Source organism: Leptinotarsa decemlineata, unplaced genomic scaffold (assembly GCF_025532065.1).
Source record: "Leptinotarsa decemlineata unplaced genomic scaffold, Ldec_3_MD MMD2_tig00026282_RagTag_RagTag, whole genome shotgun sequence".
NCBI classification, from domain to species: Eukaryota; Metazoa; Arthropoda; class Insecta; order Coleoptera; family Chrysomelidae; genus Leptinotarsa; species Leptinotarsa decemlineata.
In genome coordinates this window covers 22,878,335-22,898,240 of record NW_027412668.1, presented here as the reverse complement: position 1 = coordinate 22,898,240, position 19,906 = coordinate 22,878,335, and the positions used below count along the sequence as shown (strand labels likewise).

General features: G+C 33.8%; 1 protein-coding gene across 4 annotated transcripts in view; it reads right to left on the bottom strand.

Annotated features, from left to right (window-relative positions):
• LOC111514920 (transducin beta-like protein 2) overlaps positions 1 to 19,906 on the bottom strand; it is a 72,473-nt gene that overhangs the window by 40,768 nt on the left and 11,799 nt on the right. The window contains exons 1-3 of one of the 4 annotated variants that reach the window (XM_074180075.1): positions 8,780 to 8,921; positions 7,613 to 7,825; positions 3,768 to 6,670 (exon numbers count right to left, since the gene is read on the bottom strand). In XM_074180075.1, the coding sequence (XP_074036176.1) occupies positions 5,238 to 6,670; positions 7,613 to 7,825; positions 8,780 to 8,825 (1,692 nt within the window). In that variant the 5' untranslated portion in view covers positions 8,826 to 8,921 and the 3' untranslated portion in view covers positions 3,768 to 5,237. Of the gene's footprint in view, positions 1 to 3,767; positions 6,671 to 7,612; positions 7,826 to 8,197; positions 8,662 to 8,779; positions 8,922 to 19,906 lie in introns of those variants that run through there. The other 3 variants (XM_023159359.2, XM_074180077.1, XM_074180076.1) reach the window with 3 other exon arrangements.

Below are 19,906 nucleotides of genomic sequence, written 5' to 3'. Positions count from 1 at the left end.
GTACAGGAAAAAGGTAAAATTTCACTTACATGGAACACTGTCATCCTCAATGATTAAAAGAATGTTTTCGTTTGGTTTCGTCACTGACCAGGTCTACCCAACCCGAGAATCAATATCAAATGACATAATTTTTTTAAAGATCTTCCTATTCTCTATTCAACAAACTTTGGGAAGTTATGATCTTTTGATCTAATCTAAAATAACTTCAATAACTTCCATTGGAATCATGCGAATTATGAAATCATTTTCTGGTGAAGTTGAATATAAACAGAGTTGGGAAACCAGAACTTAGTAGGGATTCTTGTCCATGTGAACACGAAGTGTGTACATCAAGCGGAGGAAATTTTTTTTATTGAAAACTCAAATTCAGAAAGCAGGGTGACTGAAACTTGACATTGTATTTATTTAGTTATACAATTTAAAAATCAATAATTTACAATGCAGACATTAATGTAAATATGTGTCATATTGAGTTCTAAATTGGGGCAAAGTTGCACATTTACCTGACTAACAATATGCCGTTGAGAAAGTTCTGAAATTCCGAGTATATCCGGAGATATCCGAAAAAATCAGGAATTTCGGAAAATGGTTTCAATTTTTTTCTGGCTTCATTTTTCGAAATAAATTGCACTTACACATTCCACTTTTTCCCTGCTACATAATGGTGTTTTCAGATTTGCTCTCCGACGTTTCGTCTTCCGGCCACCACCATCAACTTTATTTTTTCTTATGGGCGCTACATTGGATCCTTTATGTTTTGAATAGAACCAGATTTTATCGTTTCAATGTTGTATCATAAGTTATCATTCTTTTTCGAAAAATTGGAGATAGTGAAAAAAATTAATTCTTATCATAATTGGCTTTGACGTTTCTAAATTTAACTTTCAATTTGTTACACTCAATGACATTTTGTTATTGTACAATTCATTGAATTTTTGAAGAAAAATGGCTTTCACAAATGAAGAAAAAAGAGATATGATACAAATTTATTACGAATATGATAGACACAGTGTTGGGACATCGGGAATGTTTTTAAACTTGTATCCCGAACGACGACAGCCACATCGAACTATGTTCAAGTTATTGAATCAAAATTTCAACGAGTTTGGTTCTTGTGAAAAGCCAATGAAAAAATTTGATAAATGAGAATGAAAATAGAACTTTGAACAAATACCAATAATTAACTAAAATGTGAAGACAAAAGTAGATCACAACAAATGATCAAAATGCTTGCCTTGTTCATGATAACACAACTGTGCCCTTCTTCGAATATTATTTACTGCACGAGTAATTTCCCTCCTCCCCAATCTTCAGAACTCTCTAAAAATGCTGTGTTGAAGGTCCTCAATATTTTGATATTCCCTCTGACTATAAACTCTATTTTTCAGTGTACCCCATAAGAATGTATCCATAACACTCAAGTATGGAGACTTTGCTGGCCACCTCACCGGCCCATTATTCCCTATCCATATATCACCAAACCTTTCAGTAAGGTAAATAGATACTCGTCTCGTAGTATGCGGTGGAGCACCATCATGTTGAAACCAGATGTTATAGTTAGCCAAAGGTAGATCATCCAAATAGTCTTTGAAAATCGACATTAAAAACTGGTGATAGGTTTCTCCATTAAGAATTCCGTCAAATAAATGAGGACTCAAAGTTCTATCTTTTTAAATTCCTGCCCACAATTAACCCACAATTCGTCAAAGTGCTTTCATCTGTCCAAATGACATTTTCCAGGAAAACAGGAATATCTGGTCCTTTTATTACCCAATTACAAAATTCTGATTGCCTTTCAGGATCACCTGGATGTAATTTTTGAGATATGTGTATTTTGTAACATTTCAAACCGCTTTTTTTTAGATGTCTCCAAGTAAGTACTTGTATGACAAATATTCACTTCGGAGGAAATTTGACGTGTAGATTTCCCTGGGTTCATGTTTATCTGCAAATTATTATGATCCAATAACTTGAACATAGTTCGTTGTGGTTGTCGTCTTCCAGGATACAAGTTTAAATACATTTCCGATGTCCTAACACTGTTTCTAACGTATTTGTAATAAATTTGTATCATATTTCTTTTTTCTTCATTCGTGAAAGCCATTTTTCGCCAAAAATTCAATGACTTGTACAATAACAAAATGTTATTTAAAGTCAAATTTAGAAACATCAAAATCAAAGCCTATTATAATAGGAATTAATTTTTTTCAAAATCTCCTATTTTTCGAAAAAGAATGATAATTTATGATACATCATTGAAAAGGTAAAATTTGGTTCTATTTAAAACAGAAAGAATCCAATGTAGCGCCCATAAGAAAAAATAAAGTTGATGATGGTGGCCGGAAAACGAAACGTCGGATAGCAAATCTGAAAACACCATTATGTAGCAGGGAAAAAGTGGCAACGTGAAAGTGCAATTTATTTCCGAATCCTTCGAAAAATATAGCCAGAAAAAAATAAATCCATTGTCCAAACTTTCTCAATGGCATATTGTTAGTCTCATAATTTCCGAGATCCCAATAGTGAGGATCGAATTTGAAACACCCTGTATACAGCTTTCTGGATGTTTGATACATTCATATTAAGTATCCCAACAAAAATATACATTACTCACATTCCCATCATTTAATTTTTCAATATAAAAGCAAATTTTTATATCACAGGAGTGACAATTTGATAAAATTATTCTTGTATCAGAAACAAGCTGGAAAAAACCTATAGCCTTTCTACTCATTAATAAAGTTATGAACAGTCTAACCCCTTACTTAATGAAAATCAATAACATGATAATAATCAGGTACATAATTTTCAACATAAATTTTATTTAAGATGTGTTTTGCTACCCTGTAGCTTCATCAGTTACTGGTACAGTAACAGATTAAAAACACAAAACGTGTCTTAAATAATATTTATTGTGAATATTCTATAATTATTATTATGGGTATGAAGTGGAAAACTTTTTAAGAGCAGAAGAAATTAAATTCATCAATTATATATAATAAGTTTTCAAGTTCTTTATCATTCATAATCTTCCTGTGTACAATAATAACGTTTCCTCTATTTCTGATAACTGAGGATTTTTATTTTTGATTTTAGACCAGGAATGAGTAGAAATACAGCCTACAAAATTTGACGAAGAAAAATGAAACGAGAGCATTTGAAATGCAAAATTATTGAACATACCCATAATTTATATTTTCAGAAGATAGGGGTTAGTTACCACTTCCAGATAAATCTTTGATTACCAACCCTCAATATTAAGATTTTACTTTTAAAAAGAATTTCCATTTCCATTTCAGGGTAGATTCATTAAGCTGCCCTCACTATATTTTTCACAGGTTCATAAATATTTATATTCCCATCTGTATTTTTTATTCTTGAGTTGATTTCTAACTCTAATAATACTCACCCCTTCTATTTTTATCGGATAAATCCAATGTTTGCTCGACATTTTTTAAATATTTTGTTGAGAAATCTGTATTCTCCACCAAAGATTCATATAAGTTTTCATGAAGATAGTTGGATGCTCAAAAAGATCACTTATTTTAATTTTTGGTTGAAATGAAAACAAAAAACTTCACTTTCTGAAATGAACAAATATTTCACAAGGAATATTCTTCCAATTCAAAGTTTTTACATCATTCAAATCTGTAGTTGTTGTTTAACAGATTGTTCAACAATTTGAGTATCTGTGTTAAATACTTTCACATGAGAAAGCAGCAGCTACACTTAGTCTGAATAGGTACAGAGAGATTAGTAAAAGAAAGTTGAGTTTTCATCAAAGTTTATTCTTAAAAATATGATACAATATGAATTGCATCATTACAATATTTCATTGTGAACACAGCCATTTTTGCCATATTTTTTTGTTTTTTTTTTCAGTATTTTTTTATAAAAATGAGAAAATAGAAAATAAGAACAAACAAGTAACATAACGAAAGGTAATACTTAATAGGCAAAAGGGGTTCAACAAAAATCGAAAACACCCAGAACTGGGACATTTTCTGAAGAAATAGACCAGGAAACATATACAGTCTTGTTTGGACGGCACCATATTAATGAATACAATTACACAATTGTCTTATTGTTTGAAATCCTTTCAAGGAACAACAATATCCACCCTCAAACACAGCCATTCAATACCAATTTGTGAAAAACAACATGAACAACTGAACACTTGGTAGAGGTGGATAAAAACTACTCTAATTTTGCAGCACAAGTGAATTTTAAAGTTTACTAATGGTGCCAAACACTTTAATTCTGAAAAATAACTCACTGTATGTTCAAACTGATCACTTAACGCAAGACTGATAGAAGAAAACTTTTAATCAAAAAAAAAAAACTTGTAGTTAAGAAAGAAGTACTCTGAGATTTATTGTATTAACTTGTTGAGGTAACAGCAAATACCAAATAAAAGTTATACTTTGTGAAAAGTGAAAGTGTCAAAAAGTTCTTCTACCAGCAATTTCTAAAAACTTTCTGCTTGACAATATTCATGAAGAAATTGTGGCAATCCTTATGTAGACAAAGTTACAAAAGTAATAAAAAATAGATTCCTATGTAATTATTACAAAAGAAGAATATCATTGCATCAGCTGAGTACATCTATACTCTTCGGATTGCAAATATTGGATTGTGAAATCAAAATTGTTTACAACACTGATTATCAGAAGCAAATGATAACCAAGTTATTACTTTTTACATAAACCATCACAGAAGTTAAAAAAACAGCTTCATGAACATAAAACGTTTTGAAAAATGAACAAATCGTAGAAAGAAAGTGGAACAAATCATAGAAAAAAAGGGAATGCAGTCTTTATCAATTGTTCAATATTTTTGAGATTAAGTGAAAAATTTAACACTATGTTGAAAATGGCAGTCTCTTAAGTGTCTCTGTCAAAAATTAAAATTAACATAGTGTAAAATCAGAAAAGCTTCCTACAGATGCAGGATGGTTTTTGTAAAACTGAAGTCATTCAAATGAAACTTATTCTATTTTTTTTTCAATCACAAGAAAATCTCACGGAAATCACTCTTGAAACTACAAGTAAAATCTGAGATTCAAATGCATTATATCACTGTTTCACAAAAGAGTCAAAAAAAGGAACACTTAAGACATCTATTTTGAAAATAGGAATATCTTTGTATATATCATCACATTTTGAATGAAGGAAGGTGACAATGACAATGAAGGGCGTTTTAATAAATAAAGCACGATGGGATGAACTCACAACCTATTAATGATGTGATAGATAACTTCGGAAGTCTCTTCTTACCCGCCACAACATAAGCTCCATGCAAGCGCTAGCATCTTCGTAACTATTGTGACCGTTTGCACTACACTGTATTTCACGTTTCAAAATAGTCGAAGTCAAATTTTTCAGTGATCGACGATACGGAGGTCCTTTAAAATGGGGAAATGCATGTGCAGTATCCACGATGATGTAGTGAACTATCTTCAGAGCTCTCAAGTCGTTTTCTAATCCGTGACCAATTAAAATTGTGTCAGCATTGATGAAACCCATCAAATCATTTTGCACTTCACGAATGTTTTTAGGGGCACCTTGTTTCATTTCTTTGGCTGTTATACCAGAAAAACGGGTGTTATAGTCTACTATTTCCCGCTCAGGTTTAACATAGGAATCATACACTAATCGTCCATCAACACCCACTACTGTGACTTTCGTTACTTCCAGCCCTCTAACAGTGTAACACATTTCACAGTCCAATGCATAAACACCGTAATTCCCATCTGCTGGGGGATTTCTTCTTGGTTTGGTGAAGACATAATCATAGAAGAACCCGTTTATTCCATTTACAAGTCCATTCCAAACGTGCAGGCGACCTTCTGTACAACCCATAGAGCCTACTTTTCTTTCACAGCACTCATACACAAATTGACCGTGTCTTTTATCGCCTGGATTATTTAATTTATGCAATTTACCCCAATGGTGGTAACATTTTTCTTTTGTGATGTATTCATCTTCCTTTGTATAAAAAATTCTACTACATCTGCAACAGGTTCTCATCGTATAATTTTCACCAGGAGGTGGCTCGGTCACTTGATTCTGTTTGAAGTAGGTAGCAGAATCTTGATCTGAACTACTGCCACTACTTAAATCCTCACCATCAAAATTTTCACCACTATCACTTGAACTTCCAGAACCCTGCCCACTATCGTTTGAATTGCAATCATTCTTGGGGACAAACTCCCTAGCATTGACGTCAAATCCTAGACTATGAACTGGAAAGTTTATACTGCGAGCATTCTTGTAAATTATTACAGAATTCTGATCTATATTTGGTTTTATTGGATATCCCAGACTGGACATTTCATCGAAAGTAATTAAATAGTTGTGAAGTAATCCTGCAAATGTTCTTTCAGGAGCATTGAATTTGACAAACTGGCGGAGAGGTACCACTGCCATGACTTGTTTCTTGGTCAGCAATTGAGCAGGCTCAAGAGTTTTTTTAGCTTTCTGCTTCTTCAATTTCTGATTTTCGGAAGGTGATGCGTCGTCTCTGCGTCTGTTTTTTCTCTGCCTACGAGAAAGTCCCTTGGTACATGAACTGGGTACTACAGATAGTTTGGACGATACTCTGCTACTTTCTTTGATGCAGTCACTCGAACTGCTGCTCTCTGTTGTTAGGCCACCCGGGTCTGGATCTTCTGCACACAAAAATAATATCTCAGCACTTTGTAAAACACATTATTAAGAAAGTTTTCATGGTTCACTAAACACTATATTTGCACCAATATACTCAAACAATTGTTTTTTGCGGCCTACTTGATAAAACATAATACATTAATTTTGCCAAACATGCCAAATACACAAAATAAGTCATTTACAATTACTACTGCAGAACACAAAATCTATTTTTACATACAATTATCTTCCAAATTAATTAACTAACAGAATTAGGATGTTGATCAAAAATACTCTCAATCAGGAGATGGTAAAAACATATTTGTACTGAGGAATGTGAAAAAATATACAAGTTCTTTGTATTATAAAAACAATTTAATTTTTTAAGAATGAAAAAAAACTTACAAAAAAATAAAACAAAGATACAGAGGAATTACAATTTGGAATTTTATAAATGATTATTCTCAAAAAAAAACTTTGTTGCACAATTATTAGGTATGTCAGATAGAACTCCATAAACTGATAATTGTTTGAATTGAGAGGGGTATTTTTTTATGAGATTGTTCATCACGAAATAAGCTTTTTGTTTTCACTTCTCCATCTTATAGATTCATATAAATATAACTCAATTTTTAACTAAAAGTTGGTACACAACACACCACCAATTGAATCTACCCATAAAATTTCAATATATTGTATTATATAATAGAAATAATTGAGCAAGTTCAATATGGGAAAGAGTAAAGATAGATTCATGCATCAGTCTTGAGTTATATGTCACAACAAGAAATAAGTCATAAGCAGTTGGATAAATATCTTTTTCAGTTGCAATATTCATACATATATTTAAACTTATCAAAATTTCTTTGTGCACGAATCATAATCTGGTGCATGAATCTATCCGAAAGATCCTGACATTTTACTTGGTAGGTATTAGTTATAAAATTGAAATCAAAGGTACTGACCGTCACCACAAGAAGTCAAATATTTGCCATTGCTACTAAAGTCCATATCCAGAATAGCGCCAGTGTGACCCTTCAAGGAGGACAAGAACCAGGAGTTAGTGTAAACTTGCTTTTCGCTCTTCCCTACCCAGCGGTTGTCTGCTGACTTTTTCTTTGATTTTCCACCTTGTAAAGACTCTTTCTTTTTTTCAGATTGCGTAGAGGATTTTTTATCTGCAAAATTACAGAAAAAATACGCATTACGAATCAAGCTTTTCATTGTCAGGGGTCACACATTTTGTCAGGATGAGATTGATGTTTGAGGTTATAAAAATAATGTGAAACAAAAACGACTAGTTGTTCGTAGGCATTGTAAAATAATTTTTTTTTTAAATAAATACGAATCCACTATATGGATAAAATGTTATATCCTTCTTTCTAGAACCAAAAATTAACAATTTGAAACACGTGTCTTGGAATGAAATAAGTACCACAAAAATTCCTACTTCGATTTTTGCTGAATTATTCAGGGTTATTACTGAATTTAATGTTATCAACGAATTCGCATGAACAGTTAATATCGATCCAATAACAATAGATCCTTACTTTTTTCCTTATTTTCAACAACAGCTTCTTGCCGAAAGAGTTTCAAAGTGTACATTAATAACAAAACACTAACACCAATAATTACTGTAGCAATCGCCATAGGATTCATCAAAACATTCGAAGAGCTTTCTTCGGGTTTTCCCATTTTTCACCGAATAACTCGATATATAATTCGAAATTTTAATAAACTAACACGCCAAGATCACTCTCACCGTTCACCGTACCGACGTTCACACAAAACTGCAGTTATAGTTATATTGACGAACGAAGTATATCAGGGAAATAAACGCGCGAAATTTGAACTCTCATCCTCCGCTTGTAAGATACCACACTATTCAATATTCCACAACTTAGGTTAGTCGCCATTTAACGGTATTAAAATTTACTATGTCTAGTTGCTTCAAAAGCTCGCGATGAACTGGGTAAATGTGCGCGATTCCGCGGGTCTTATATCACTTTTTCTTTCATAGTATGGCAGGACGAGTTCTCTCTCTCGATATTTTTGATGTGAATTATGACGTGTACTTGCCTACTAGTAGGTAGATACTTAATATCTCAATCATATTTTATAAATTTTCTTACCTCTCAGATAAGGAAAATTATGAATAATTTCGTTACCTACATCCATTAAACGTAAAACATACACACTAGTATATAGTAGATAACTAACTGAACTGTCTTCAATTAATTGCCATAAGGAATAAATTTCTGTTTAAACGGTGACGCATAAAAGTTCCGTGGATATCTTACAACAGAGGAACATGATGCAAGTTGGGAAACGCGGAATTCTTAGGTATCCCACGATCGTAATATTTTATTTAAAGGTTGTTTACTACTCTAGTATACTTACTTTATATATCTCAATGAAATGGGAATCTCTTTTCGGTGTAGGTATTCTCTGTGACGAAACGAGAAAATACATGGTACTGAATACCAGTTAGGTAGGTATATACATGGTATAGGTATATATGTACCATGTAATCAAGTATATGTACCATTTTTTCGATTGATAACCTATTCATTTTATAGAAATTCGTATTGACTAGGTATAAGATAAAGAATATAAAATTTCTACTAAGATTTTTATTTGTTACGATCGATTTCGATTTACTGAACCATTAGATAAACTATTTTACTTAAAATGGTTCAATGGTTAATGTTACAACCCAAACCGGTCGTAACAAATAAAAATCTTAGTAGAAATCAGACAAAAGTAATTTTCTTCATGCTATATTCAACATATACCATTTACCTTGTATTCATTACGTAGTATTCTGGTACATGGTACCTGTACCTGAATACCATTTTATTTAACGGTTAATGTCATTAATACCTATCAACAATAAGCATAATTAATTTTGAAAGTCATACTTGTTATTGTATTTATTTATTAAAGTACCTACATTGAACAAACTCAGTTAGGTAAAAAAATTAGGTCCACATTCATTGTGAGATAAATAAGCATATTCTATTCATTTGTGTTATACCTATGTGCATATGTTTTTATGTAAGAATTATTGCAACATTGCTTATTGATAACACACTTTTCAGGATTAAGCTACAGGTTTCTAATATTAAGACAAATGATTATCTCTAATATTTGGACTCATGTAGATGACAAGCTTTCTAATCTAGCCATGCTGTCCGAATTAAATAGTGCATAATTGGTTTAGCGATTTTAGCGTTCATTGAAATATGTAGGTACTATAGGTAGAAATATGCGATGTGGAGTTTGGCCGAATTTGTACGAACACGGACGAACGATCCAATCACCTGACAATAAATTATGCCTTGACCACCGTATAATGCTAAAAGATCTATACTCTGCCTTGACCCAGTGTTCCCAACTTAAGGGTTTTTCTTTCAAATTTAGAGGGTAAATAAGTGAGATGGAATTTTTTGGGGGTGTTATATTGTTAGAGGTATTTTCAGGGATTTGTTGATTCCTTACATTTTTTATTATTTTTTATTTTGCTATCTTATTTTTGATTGACAAAAAGTAAGGTATAAAAATTAGGACCGGATTTTAAATGTAGTCAATCACATTTTTTTATTGACCCAGTAATATTCCTCATTACTAAGGCAACAAAATATTGCCGTGTTTAATATTGTTAAAAATAAGTTGCGGAATAGACTATCTATTGAAATGTCACAAAGTATGACGATAGGTCAACTTACATTGCAACGAAATGGATCGGGCACAACATTTAATCCATCTGCGAAATATTAGCTTAGTTTATTCAAACTGAATATGTATGATTTCAAAATTGTAATAAATAATGTATGAAATGTAATGTATGTATGTAAAAAATATTAAATAATATTATTTATTATCAACTAATTATTAATTTATTATTTATAATTTTTTCAATCATATTATTTTTTAGGGGGATTTTTTTCTTATTGTTATGATTTCAGGAGTTTTTGATTTGAGTTTAGGAAAAAATATTTTTTGATAGTTGGGAACACTGATTTGACCACTAGCACAATGTTCGTTCTTCAGTATTCTTTCGTATGAATGAGAAGTGTGAAGGAATTAGTTTTGTTTGGATTTTTCGTGAAAAAAGTTGCTCCTAGATAAATATTTGAATTTTGCTTGAGCCTGAGTGTGTTGAGGCGAAAAAACGCTACATGGGAGCAATAACACTGAATCCAAACGAGGCTCCTAAAGGCAGTCAGTTGCAAGGCCAAGCTTGGATTAGCTTTGTACTCGTAGCTTTCATTGCAAGGCAACTAGTTCAAAGGAGAGCCGCTTTGTTTCGAAACAGCTGCTAGTTGCCTTGTAGTGGAGAAGCTGTAGAGAAAGACAGTGGACAAATTTCATTTGGACGTGGACGTCGACGCTTGGTTTTGCAACTGACAGAATAAGAGAGCCTCGTTTATCTTTTCTCATACGTGGCGTCCTCGTGAGGGAGATGTCATTGTTAGCAAAAAATATTTATCCATGATAATAATTAAACAATGTTCACGAACATTTTTTATTTTTAGACGCGTTCCGCTAACACTGTAGTTTCCTCGGTAAAAATATTTAACTAGAGTACTGTTTCGGAGTGATGGCTAGCTAGCTGTTTGATAGCCCGCGTGCAATAGCGATTATGCCGCCCTACACCTACATAATATGCTGAGTTGGAACATTGATAAGTCTACCTGTTATATTTATTTTATAGCAGAATCAAATTATATCAATATCTTCAGGTGATGTTTATCATTGATATAATTTGATTCTGGTATAGTTCTTATGCAGTTGGGTTGTTTTAGGTAGTCTTGTGTATGGTAGTACTGTAGATGGTGGGCATTTTTGTGGTTGATATCGATTCTGTTGTAAATGGTAGTGATTATTAGGGTATACTTTTCACGTGGTAGTTTCAAACTGGTAGAATTGTAACGTGCTAGACTTTCGACTGTGTAGATTTTTTGATTGGTTGACATTAATGTTGGTATAAATACAACTGTGGTATACTTGCAATTGATAGAATTGTCTAGGGGTATATCTGGATATTGTAGAGTTGTTCCAGGGGTAAATATATAACTGTTAGATTTATTAATGTTCTCTTTTTGATTTGCCCCGGTCTGACCAACCTTATTGGAATTCAGATGGAAAATCAGAGAACAGCTGGATCGAGAACCAGTTCCAACATCTAACATCAGTGATGGAGAACGAAGAGCTCTGAACGGCCTATGAAGAGATAACACTATCAAAATCCTACCTGCAGATAAATGAAACGCTACTGTTGTGATAGATATGGATCTCTACGATGTTCTTCGGAAGGAACAATACATGAAGATTGTATGTTGAAAGAAAGTTGTTCCAGATACCAAGTCTATTTTTCGGAAAAGAAGAAATCATCGCAAACATCGCACCACAGTGAGCTCCTCACCTGTGTGGATAACCTAAAATCCACAAGAATTGTGTTCCGCTCAGACCAATCATTATACTTCCAATTATACAACCACTACAAGAAAAAACTTCATCTTTTGTAAAGAATTCAAAGCATTCTGTCTAATTACTAGAGACAATCGAAGTCACGGAGCAAGATAAATTAGTCAATTTCGACGTGGAAAGCCTTTACACCAACTTTCCGGTCGAAGAAGCACCTCAAATCATACAGAGGAAGCTATCCGAAGAAGAGGACTTGAAAAATTGAACGAACTTGTCTATATAAGTAATTATGGACCTACTAGCATGCTGTGTACGGAACTGCTATTTCCAGCTGAAGGACGAATTCTTTACGCAAGATGAAGGGCTGCCAATGAGATCGCCACTTTCACCAGTTAGAGCCAACATATATATGGGGTGATTTGAAACTCTGGCCATTAAAGAAGCTCACAAGAATTCTCGAGTCTGAATGAGATATGTTGACGAGACCTCCATAGTATGTAACCATGAGAATACAGAACTAAATACCTTTCTGAAGTACATCATCAGAGTAAAACTCCCCATTACCTTCACAATGGAGAAGGAAGTTTACAAGAATTGCCATTCTTAGACGTATTGGTGAAGAAGACCCACAGTAACTTGGAAACATTTGTATACCGAAAACCCATTCACACGGGACAGTATCTAAATCACGAATCAAACCACCTTCAATCCACCAATAGAGGAATCATCAAGACTTTAGTGAATGGTGCTTTTGGAATAGAAAGGAAGGTCTCGAGAACGAACTAGGTATCATCAAACAAATTGAATTGAATTTTTGAATTGAAAGGGGTATATTTTTAGGAGAAATGGAGAAGTAGAAAGCGATAGGATAGTTTCGAATGTTCTAGAAATGTAACATTTCAAACGAAATATCGTATCTTTATCCGTCATGGTCACAGTTGTCTTTAGTTATTTATATTATACCAACAATTTGAAAGAGACACAGAAGTAGTTTCCTATCGGGATTTAGGAAGCTTGTTTTATTCATAAGTTAAGGGAGAAAGGTGGGATGACTATTCCGATTATCCTTCGTATAGTGAGTTGAACATTTCATACTGGATATTTTCTGACATTTCATAACAGACTCTCAATATATACGACCATTGACATCACTTCTGATAGCCTCACAACTAGATCATGCTTTTTTCACTTATAACGTTTATATCTTGTTCTGCTGCCAAGCATGTTTACTATTTTTGATGATACTACTGATCTCTTCTGGTTGACGTCTTTATAAATAATCGCTGTTTGTGCTTCAATGAACTTTATAAAAATAAAATAGTGTGACGTTGTTGTACACGTAAAAACATTTCAAAATGTCAAAATAAAAGAAATAGCTAGTCAGACTTGCCAAAATATGTCAATTAGATAAAGTTATCCTATTGTCGAACCTGTATGCATATCTTGTTAATCAAAAAACATAATTAAAAAGGATTGAATATTTGTTCTTCATATTCATTTTCCTGCATTTGGGAGTTGTATGATATCAATTTCAAAGCCAATCACATTCATTACTGTTGTATCGTCAATTCTGACTCGGATGGGAATTCCTCAAAATTTAGCCCTGTTACCTTATTTTCACTTTTGGTGAATGGTATAAAAATTTGAAGGATTTGTCAATAACCAAAACAAGTTATAGATTACTTGTATATAGAAGATAATTTTATCATTACATGAAAAAGGGGACAACAGTTAGGACTTATTTTCTTGAAAAGTAAATGTAAGTGCTATGAAGAAATAAGAGGTTGGTCATTTCAACACAGTCATCATAGGTTAAAATATACATTTCTTACATAAAATAATATATTAGTGCGTAATTTAGGCGTGAGTTGCTTGAATATTTATCAATTTTGAAAGTAAACAGTCCTGTAGTTTATGAAATTCCAATCACAAAAAATAGTCATTCGTACGATACGAATCAAACTGAGTAATACATTTAATAATAATCGACTACTGGAAGAATGTATGAGCAATAGAATGAGTGAACTTGACTTATCTAAAATGCTCGCTGACTAATAGGTGTAGCAGTTTTATTTTTATATTTTCTCTCACCTGAGCGAACATCGAGTTCAATAGAAGTGAAAGAAATGGTGTTCAGACTATAAGTTGTTGGGGCTCCATCACTATGAAAAATATGAAACGGAATTAATTGCCAAAACGTCAACATGAGCAGGGTCTGAAAATATTAGGATCTGTATTTCGCATGATATTTAAAGGTGTGAGTATATTATTCAATGTATTATGTTTTCAATGCATTGTTGACACTGACGATGTATGTGTATTATGTTTCACATTAACATAATCAAGTATGCATTTCTATTGTTGATTTAAAGCAAATTTTTGAATCAGAAATTACCAATAATATAAATTTGAATTGTTCCATGGTAAGATATTAGAAACATGTTTCAAGTAAGTTCAATAAGAGATACATGTTTATGGCTATTGGCCTCATCAGCGCGGTGAACACATGGTTGGAAAGATGGGCAACACTCGGTTGCTGAAAACAGGAAACAACACATACGAATAGAGTCACCACAGGAGCCTACCACACCTTTGTGGTTCCAGTTAGGATACCTAGAATTTCTAGAATGCACCCAACATTACCACGAAGGCAGCTACAGCTACCAGCGAATTTGTTCATTACTCACATAACACTGTATCTGAGAAAATAATGGTTTTATTCAACGGAGAATGAAAAATGAACAAACAATTCCAATATTTCAATCAATTGCAATCTTGATAGTCTGGAACATCGAAGAAAGGTCGGAGATTTGTCTCTCTCCTATAGATACTTTCACGGGAAGTGTTCAAGTGACTTGGCACATTTGATTCCACCAAGAACGGTACATATTAGAAATATACGAAAGCGTTGAAGGGCCACACAAAAATATTTTTTTCGATTTGTATAATTCTGACTTTCATCTCAGAATTCTGACTTGTAAGTCAGAATCCTGACTTATATCTCAGAATTCTGACTTGCAAGTCAGAATTCTGACTTGTATCTCAGAATTCTGACTTGCAAGTCAGAATTCTGACTTGTATCTCAGAATTCTGACTTGCAAGTCAAAATTCTGACTTGTATCTCAGAATTCTGACTTGCAAGTCAGAATTCTGACTTGTATTTCAGAATTCTGACTTGTATCTCAGAATTATGACTTGTAAGTGACTTGTGTGTGCCAGTCTTCACTTACCTACACAGTAGTTTAATGGAGTGAGATCGTCAGAACACAACTACTCCCCTGGCTAATACTACGAAAGGCGTGGGATTGTATCCGATAGGTGTCAGTGCAGGATTCTTCGCAGAAGAAATGCAATTGTATCTCCAGTTATATCGAAAGAAGCGATTCAAACAATGAGAAAAATTTCATAATCTTCATATTTTGATAAATGCAAAAAACTGCCTTATAATACTGAATGTATCATTATTATTCCCTGAGATACAAGTCAGAATTCTGACTTGTATCAATGGAAAAGTTAACTGTATTCAATTTTTATCTAAGCTATCTCCTAATACAACGTTCTTTATGTTTCTTCAACACCTCAGTCAAATCTAAGACATAATAGTCCTATTTATCGACTTTGTCGGATTGCCAGTGAATATCTTGTTTCAGCAGATTTATTTTTTGACGCAATCTCGATATTCAAAAAAGATATAAATGATACTTTAAACAGTGCGAGTCTCCAACATGGAACAAATTCACTAAATCAAAGGTGTTGTTTCTTTCGGAAATATGCTCGGACGTCGATTAGTATTTTAAAGTGCCTTTATTTCAATGCAACAAAAATTATACAGTGTGTCTCAAATATGAGATATAACGTCATTGATAATTTTTTTTAAATGACAACCCTTTTTTTCAATGACTTCAACAAGTTGCACATGCCTGCCGAATTTCATTTTTTTACTCCTTGTCCTTTGAAAGATATTCAACAAACATTATCTAATTCAAAAAATGAATTCAAAATCAATAGTCTTTTGTTAACAAGTGTTCAAAATGTCCATTTACTAACTGACAATACCCTAAACGTAACTGAAACTCGTTTTGAACATTTCTGATTACTTCGCCGGAAATTAGCCTACACTCCTGTCTTATTCCTTCTTTTAAATCCTCAATATTTGCCGGTTTGGTTTTAAAAACTTTGCTCTTCAAGTAACCCTATAAGAAAAAGTCTAAAGGTGTTGAATCCGGAGACCTATGTGGCCATTCATAAGGTCCTCTTCTGCCAATCCATCTGCCTGGATATACATCATTCAGGTACTCACGGACAGGTCTTGCAAAATGAGGAGGCGCGCTGTCCTGTTGAAACCAGATGTTTCTATTTGGCACGTCAGCTTCTATAGGACAAGGGAACAAAATAACCAAATTCGGAACTAGGTCCTTCTGCAAGAATTCTAAATATCTTGCTCCAGTAAGATTTTCTTGGAAGAAAATCTAACTCGATCACCAACGATCCCTGCCCAAATATTGACTTTTTCTGGATGTTGAGTGTGGCCTTCGCTCATCCAGTGTGGATTTCTGTCTGCCCAATAACGACAATTTTGACGATTTACCACACCATTCAACAAAAACGTTGATTCGTCAGAAAATATAAGTTTTCTTTATGTACAACATTCCTGTCTAGTAGATCCATCATTTTTTCGCAAAACTGAAGTCTTCTATCTGGATCAGTAAGTTCCTGGAAGATTGTTATTTTATATGGATGACATTTTGCTGCTACAAGAACTCTTGCCACTGAAGACTGGCTAATTTCGAGTTCCCGAGCTATATGCCTAGTGGGGACATGGTGATTTTCTTCGACAGAGAGAAGAACATTTATTTTGATCTCTTCACTGAGCGCACTCCGACGATGTTCATTTGTTTTGTTTAAATGCCCATTTTCCCAGAATTCTGAGATACAAGTCAGAATTCTGAGATTCAAGTCAGAATTCTGAGATACAAGTCAGAATTCTGAGATACAAGTCAGAATTCTGAGATACAAGTCAGAATTCTGAGATACAAGTCAGAATTCTGAGATACAAGTCAGAATTCTGACTTGCAAGTCAGAATTCTGAGATTCAAGTCAGAATTCCGACTTGCAACTCAGAATTCTGAGATGAAAGTCAGAATTATACAAATCGAAAAAAATATTTTTGTGTGGCCCTTCAACGCTTTCGTAGAAATACGCGATGGACTCTGCCTGCTCATCGTTTTGAGGTTCAACTCAGTACACCTCGAAATTCACTGTTTGAGAATTCTTTAATCGGAGAACTGCGTTTATGTGGGATAAACTTCCTGAGAATGTTTTTCGAAACGGATTTGATCCCCAGCAATTCAAATCCAATGTGAATCACTACATTTGCACTACTTTCAGATAGATATATACAGGGTGTTTCAAATTCGATAGTCCAAACAATTCTTCCTCATTGATAATACCATGTTCACTCGATATCCATCTTTCATGTTTGATTTATCTTGGACCCGGATGTCATGCAGGTTGCTATAGCTGCACCCGTGACTGAGTTGGGAGTTAGTCCTTGTAATCACTAGGTCTTCCAACGATGACACGAAATCGCAGTTGGCCCCTGATGGTGAATCCGTTTGTTGTTTTTGATCCTTTCCTTGCAACCAAGTGTTGTCTATCTTTTGCACTTGGCGGTACCGTATTGACAAAGGCTAAATAGCCAGAAACACGTGTCTGCGGTTTGCCCACTTTCATCTGAGTGATGGTGCAATATATTCTTCCTCATTGAAAATACCATGTTCACTCGATATCCATCTCTCATGTTTGATTTATCTTGGACCCGGATGTCACGCAGGTTGCGATAGCTCGATATCCATCTCTCATGTTTCAAACAGATACATAAGTTCATAATCGGACATAGCACTCAAGAAAATGACAAATCATAGGCACGTGTTTCGGGCTTTTGACCCATCATCAGTATGTTGTAGCCAAGTGTAAGGATGGGTAACACTTGGTTACCAAAAGAAAGAAATACAAATGCACGGAGCCAGCCGCACATTTGTGGTTTCAGTTAATAGATCTTTATATATGTGTCCCCATACAATCAGAAACGTTATTTCTGGTTCCTACTCAATTTGGTTGGAGTGGAATTTGATATTAGGTTGGATTCATGCAGATTTTTTAAATGAAAATCTGAAAATGAAATTGTCATTTTCAGAAAACATGTTTGACTGCATAATTATTGCACAATAGAATGAATGACAGAATTCATATCTTAGAAAATCATGATTAGAACGGAGTACACTTTTATAGTCCGGTAAGAGACCTAGAAATAAGTCTCAACAAGTTGTTCAAAAATATCACCAATTTCGTTCCAGCTCACAGCACTAAAAATTTACTGACTTTAGTAGAAAACATAAGGAACCAAAACACGTCACATAATTCAATTTTAGTTTCATTCGATGTAAAGAGTATGTTCTCCAACATACCGTACAACGAGTGGAACCCCTCATTTTAGACACATTAGATCAAGCCAAAGTAGACCTTTGAAGTTTCAACAGCTTTCGAAGTGTGCCTGAATCAGAGCTACATACAGTTCAACAACAAATTTTATAAACAGGATTCAGGTTTACCAATGGGCTTATTCCTTAGTCCACTATTAGCAGACATATTTATGAACAGCTTGGAGACCACTATAGTAAATACCGACCTGTGTAAAAACATATCCATTTTTGGTACAGATATGTAGGCGGTATTCTCGCCTGTTTCAGAGGTACTACACGACAGCTGAACCAATTTATGACATTCATGAATAATCTCAATAGCGACATTCAGTTCACACTCGAAACAGATATAGAGAAACAGATAAATTTCTTAGACCTGACCATTACACACAATCAGAATAAATTTGAGTTCCATGTTTTCAGAAAACCTAGCTATACAGACATTACCATCACAAGCGATTCTTTCCATCCAGACAGTCATAAATTGCAGCCTACAATTCAATGTTGCACAGGCATTCTCACTGCCTTTGTCTGCTAACAATCTAGCTAGGGAAATTGATTCAATTACACAGGTATAGGTCATAATAATGGTTTCAACGCAGATACTATCCAGAAGTTAGTCAGAAAACAAAGCCGTAAATTTACTTACAGTTTAATATAACCTCAGGTCAAACAACCAGAAATCAAGAAATGGTGGATAAGGAGGACAAGTTGGAGAAATCTGAAGTTTATAAGCTTAAGTGTCCGGAGTGTAATAGTGTTTATGTGGGACAATGTGGTAGATATTTCCAAAAACGGAATGCTGAACATGAAAGGTCCTTCAGACTAGGAAAAAATGATTCAACGTTTTCAAACCATTCCTTGGCATGCAACCACATGTTCTCGAATTTAAACGATACGGAAATTTTGCACTATGCAAGGAAGGGTTACAAACTCAATTATTCAGAATCCTTGGAAATTCACAAGCATAGCATTGCGGGTGCAACCTTTTAAATGATCAAATTTCAATTCACTCCCCGGTTTTCAAATTAGCACATCCGCATTGTAAATTGTAAATTCAGGTACGCAATCAAGCCAAGTACCTCTATTATTACATACAGGGGTGCTATATAAGGGCCAATGTAATAAACCATTGTTAGTTTAATGTATAAATTTGAAAATGTCTTTATAGGACTAAACTGCAGTAACGTTAGTTATAAAAAAAAGTGATAAAAAACATAGAAAGCTTCAATTCTTTTTTTTTTTATTTTGAGAACACTTTTCTCTCACCGGAGAGATAACTGCTTTCACTTGATTCATTTTACGGCATAATTTCCAAATTCCACTTATCAATACATGTTAAGAGTT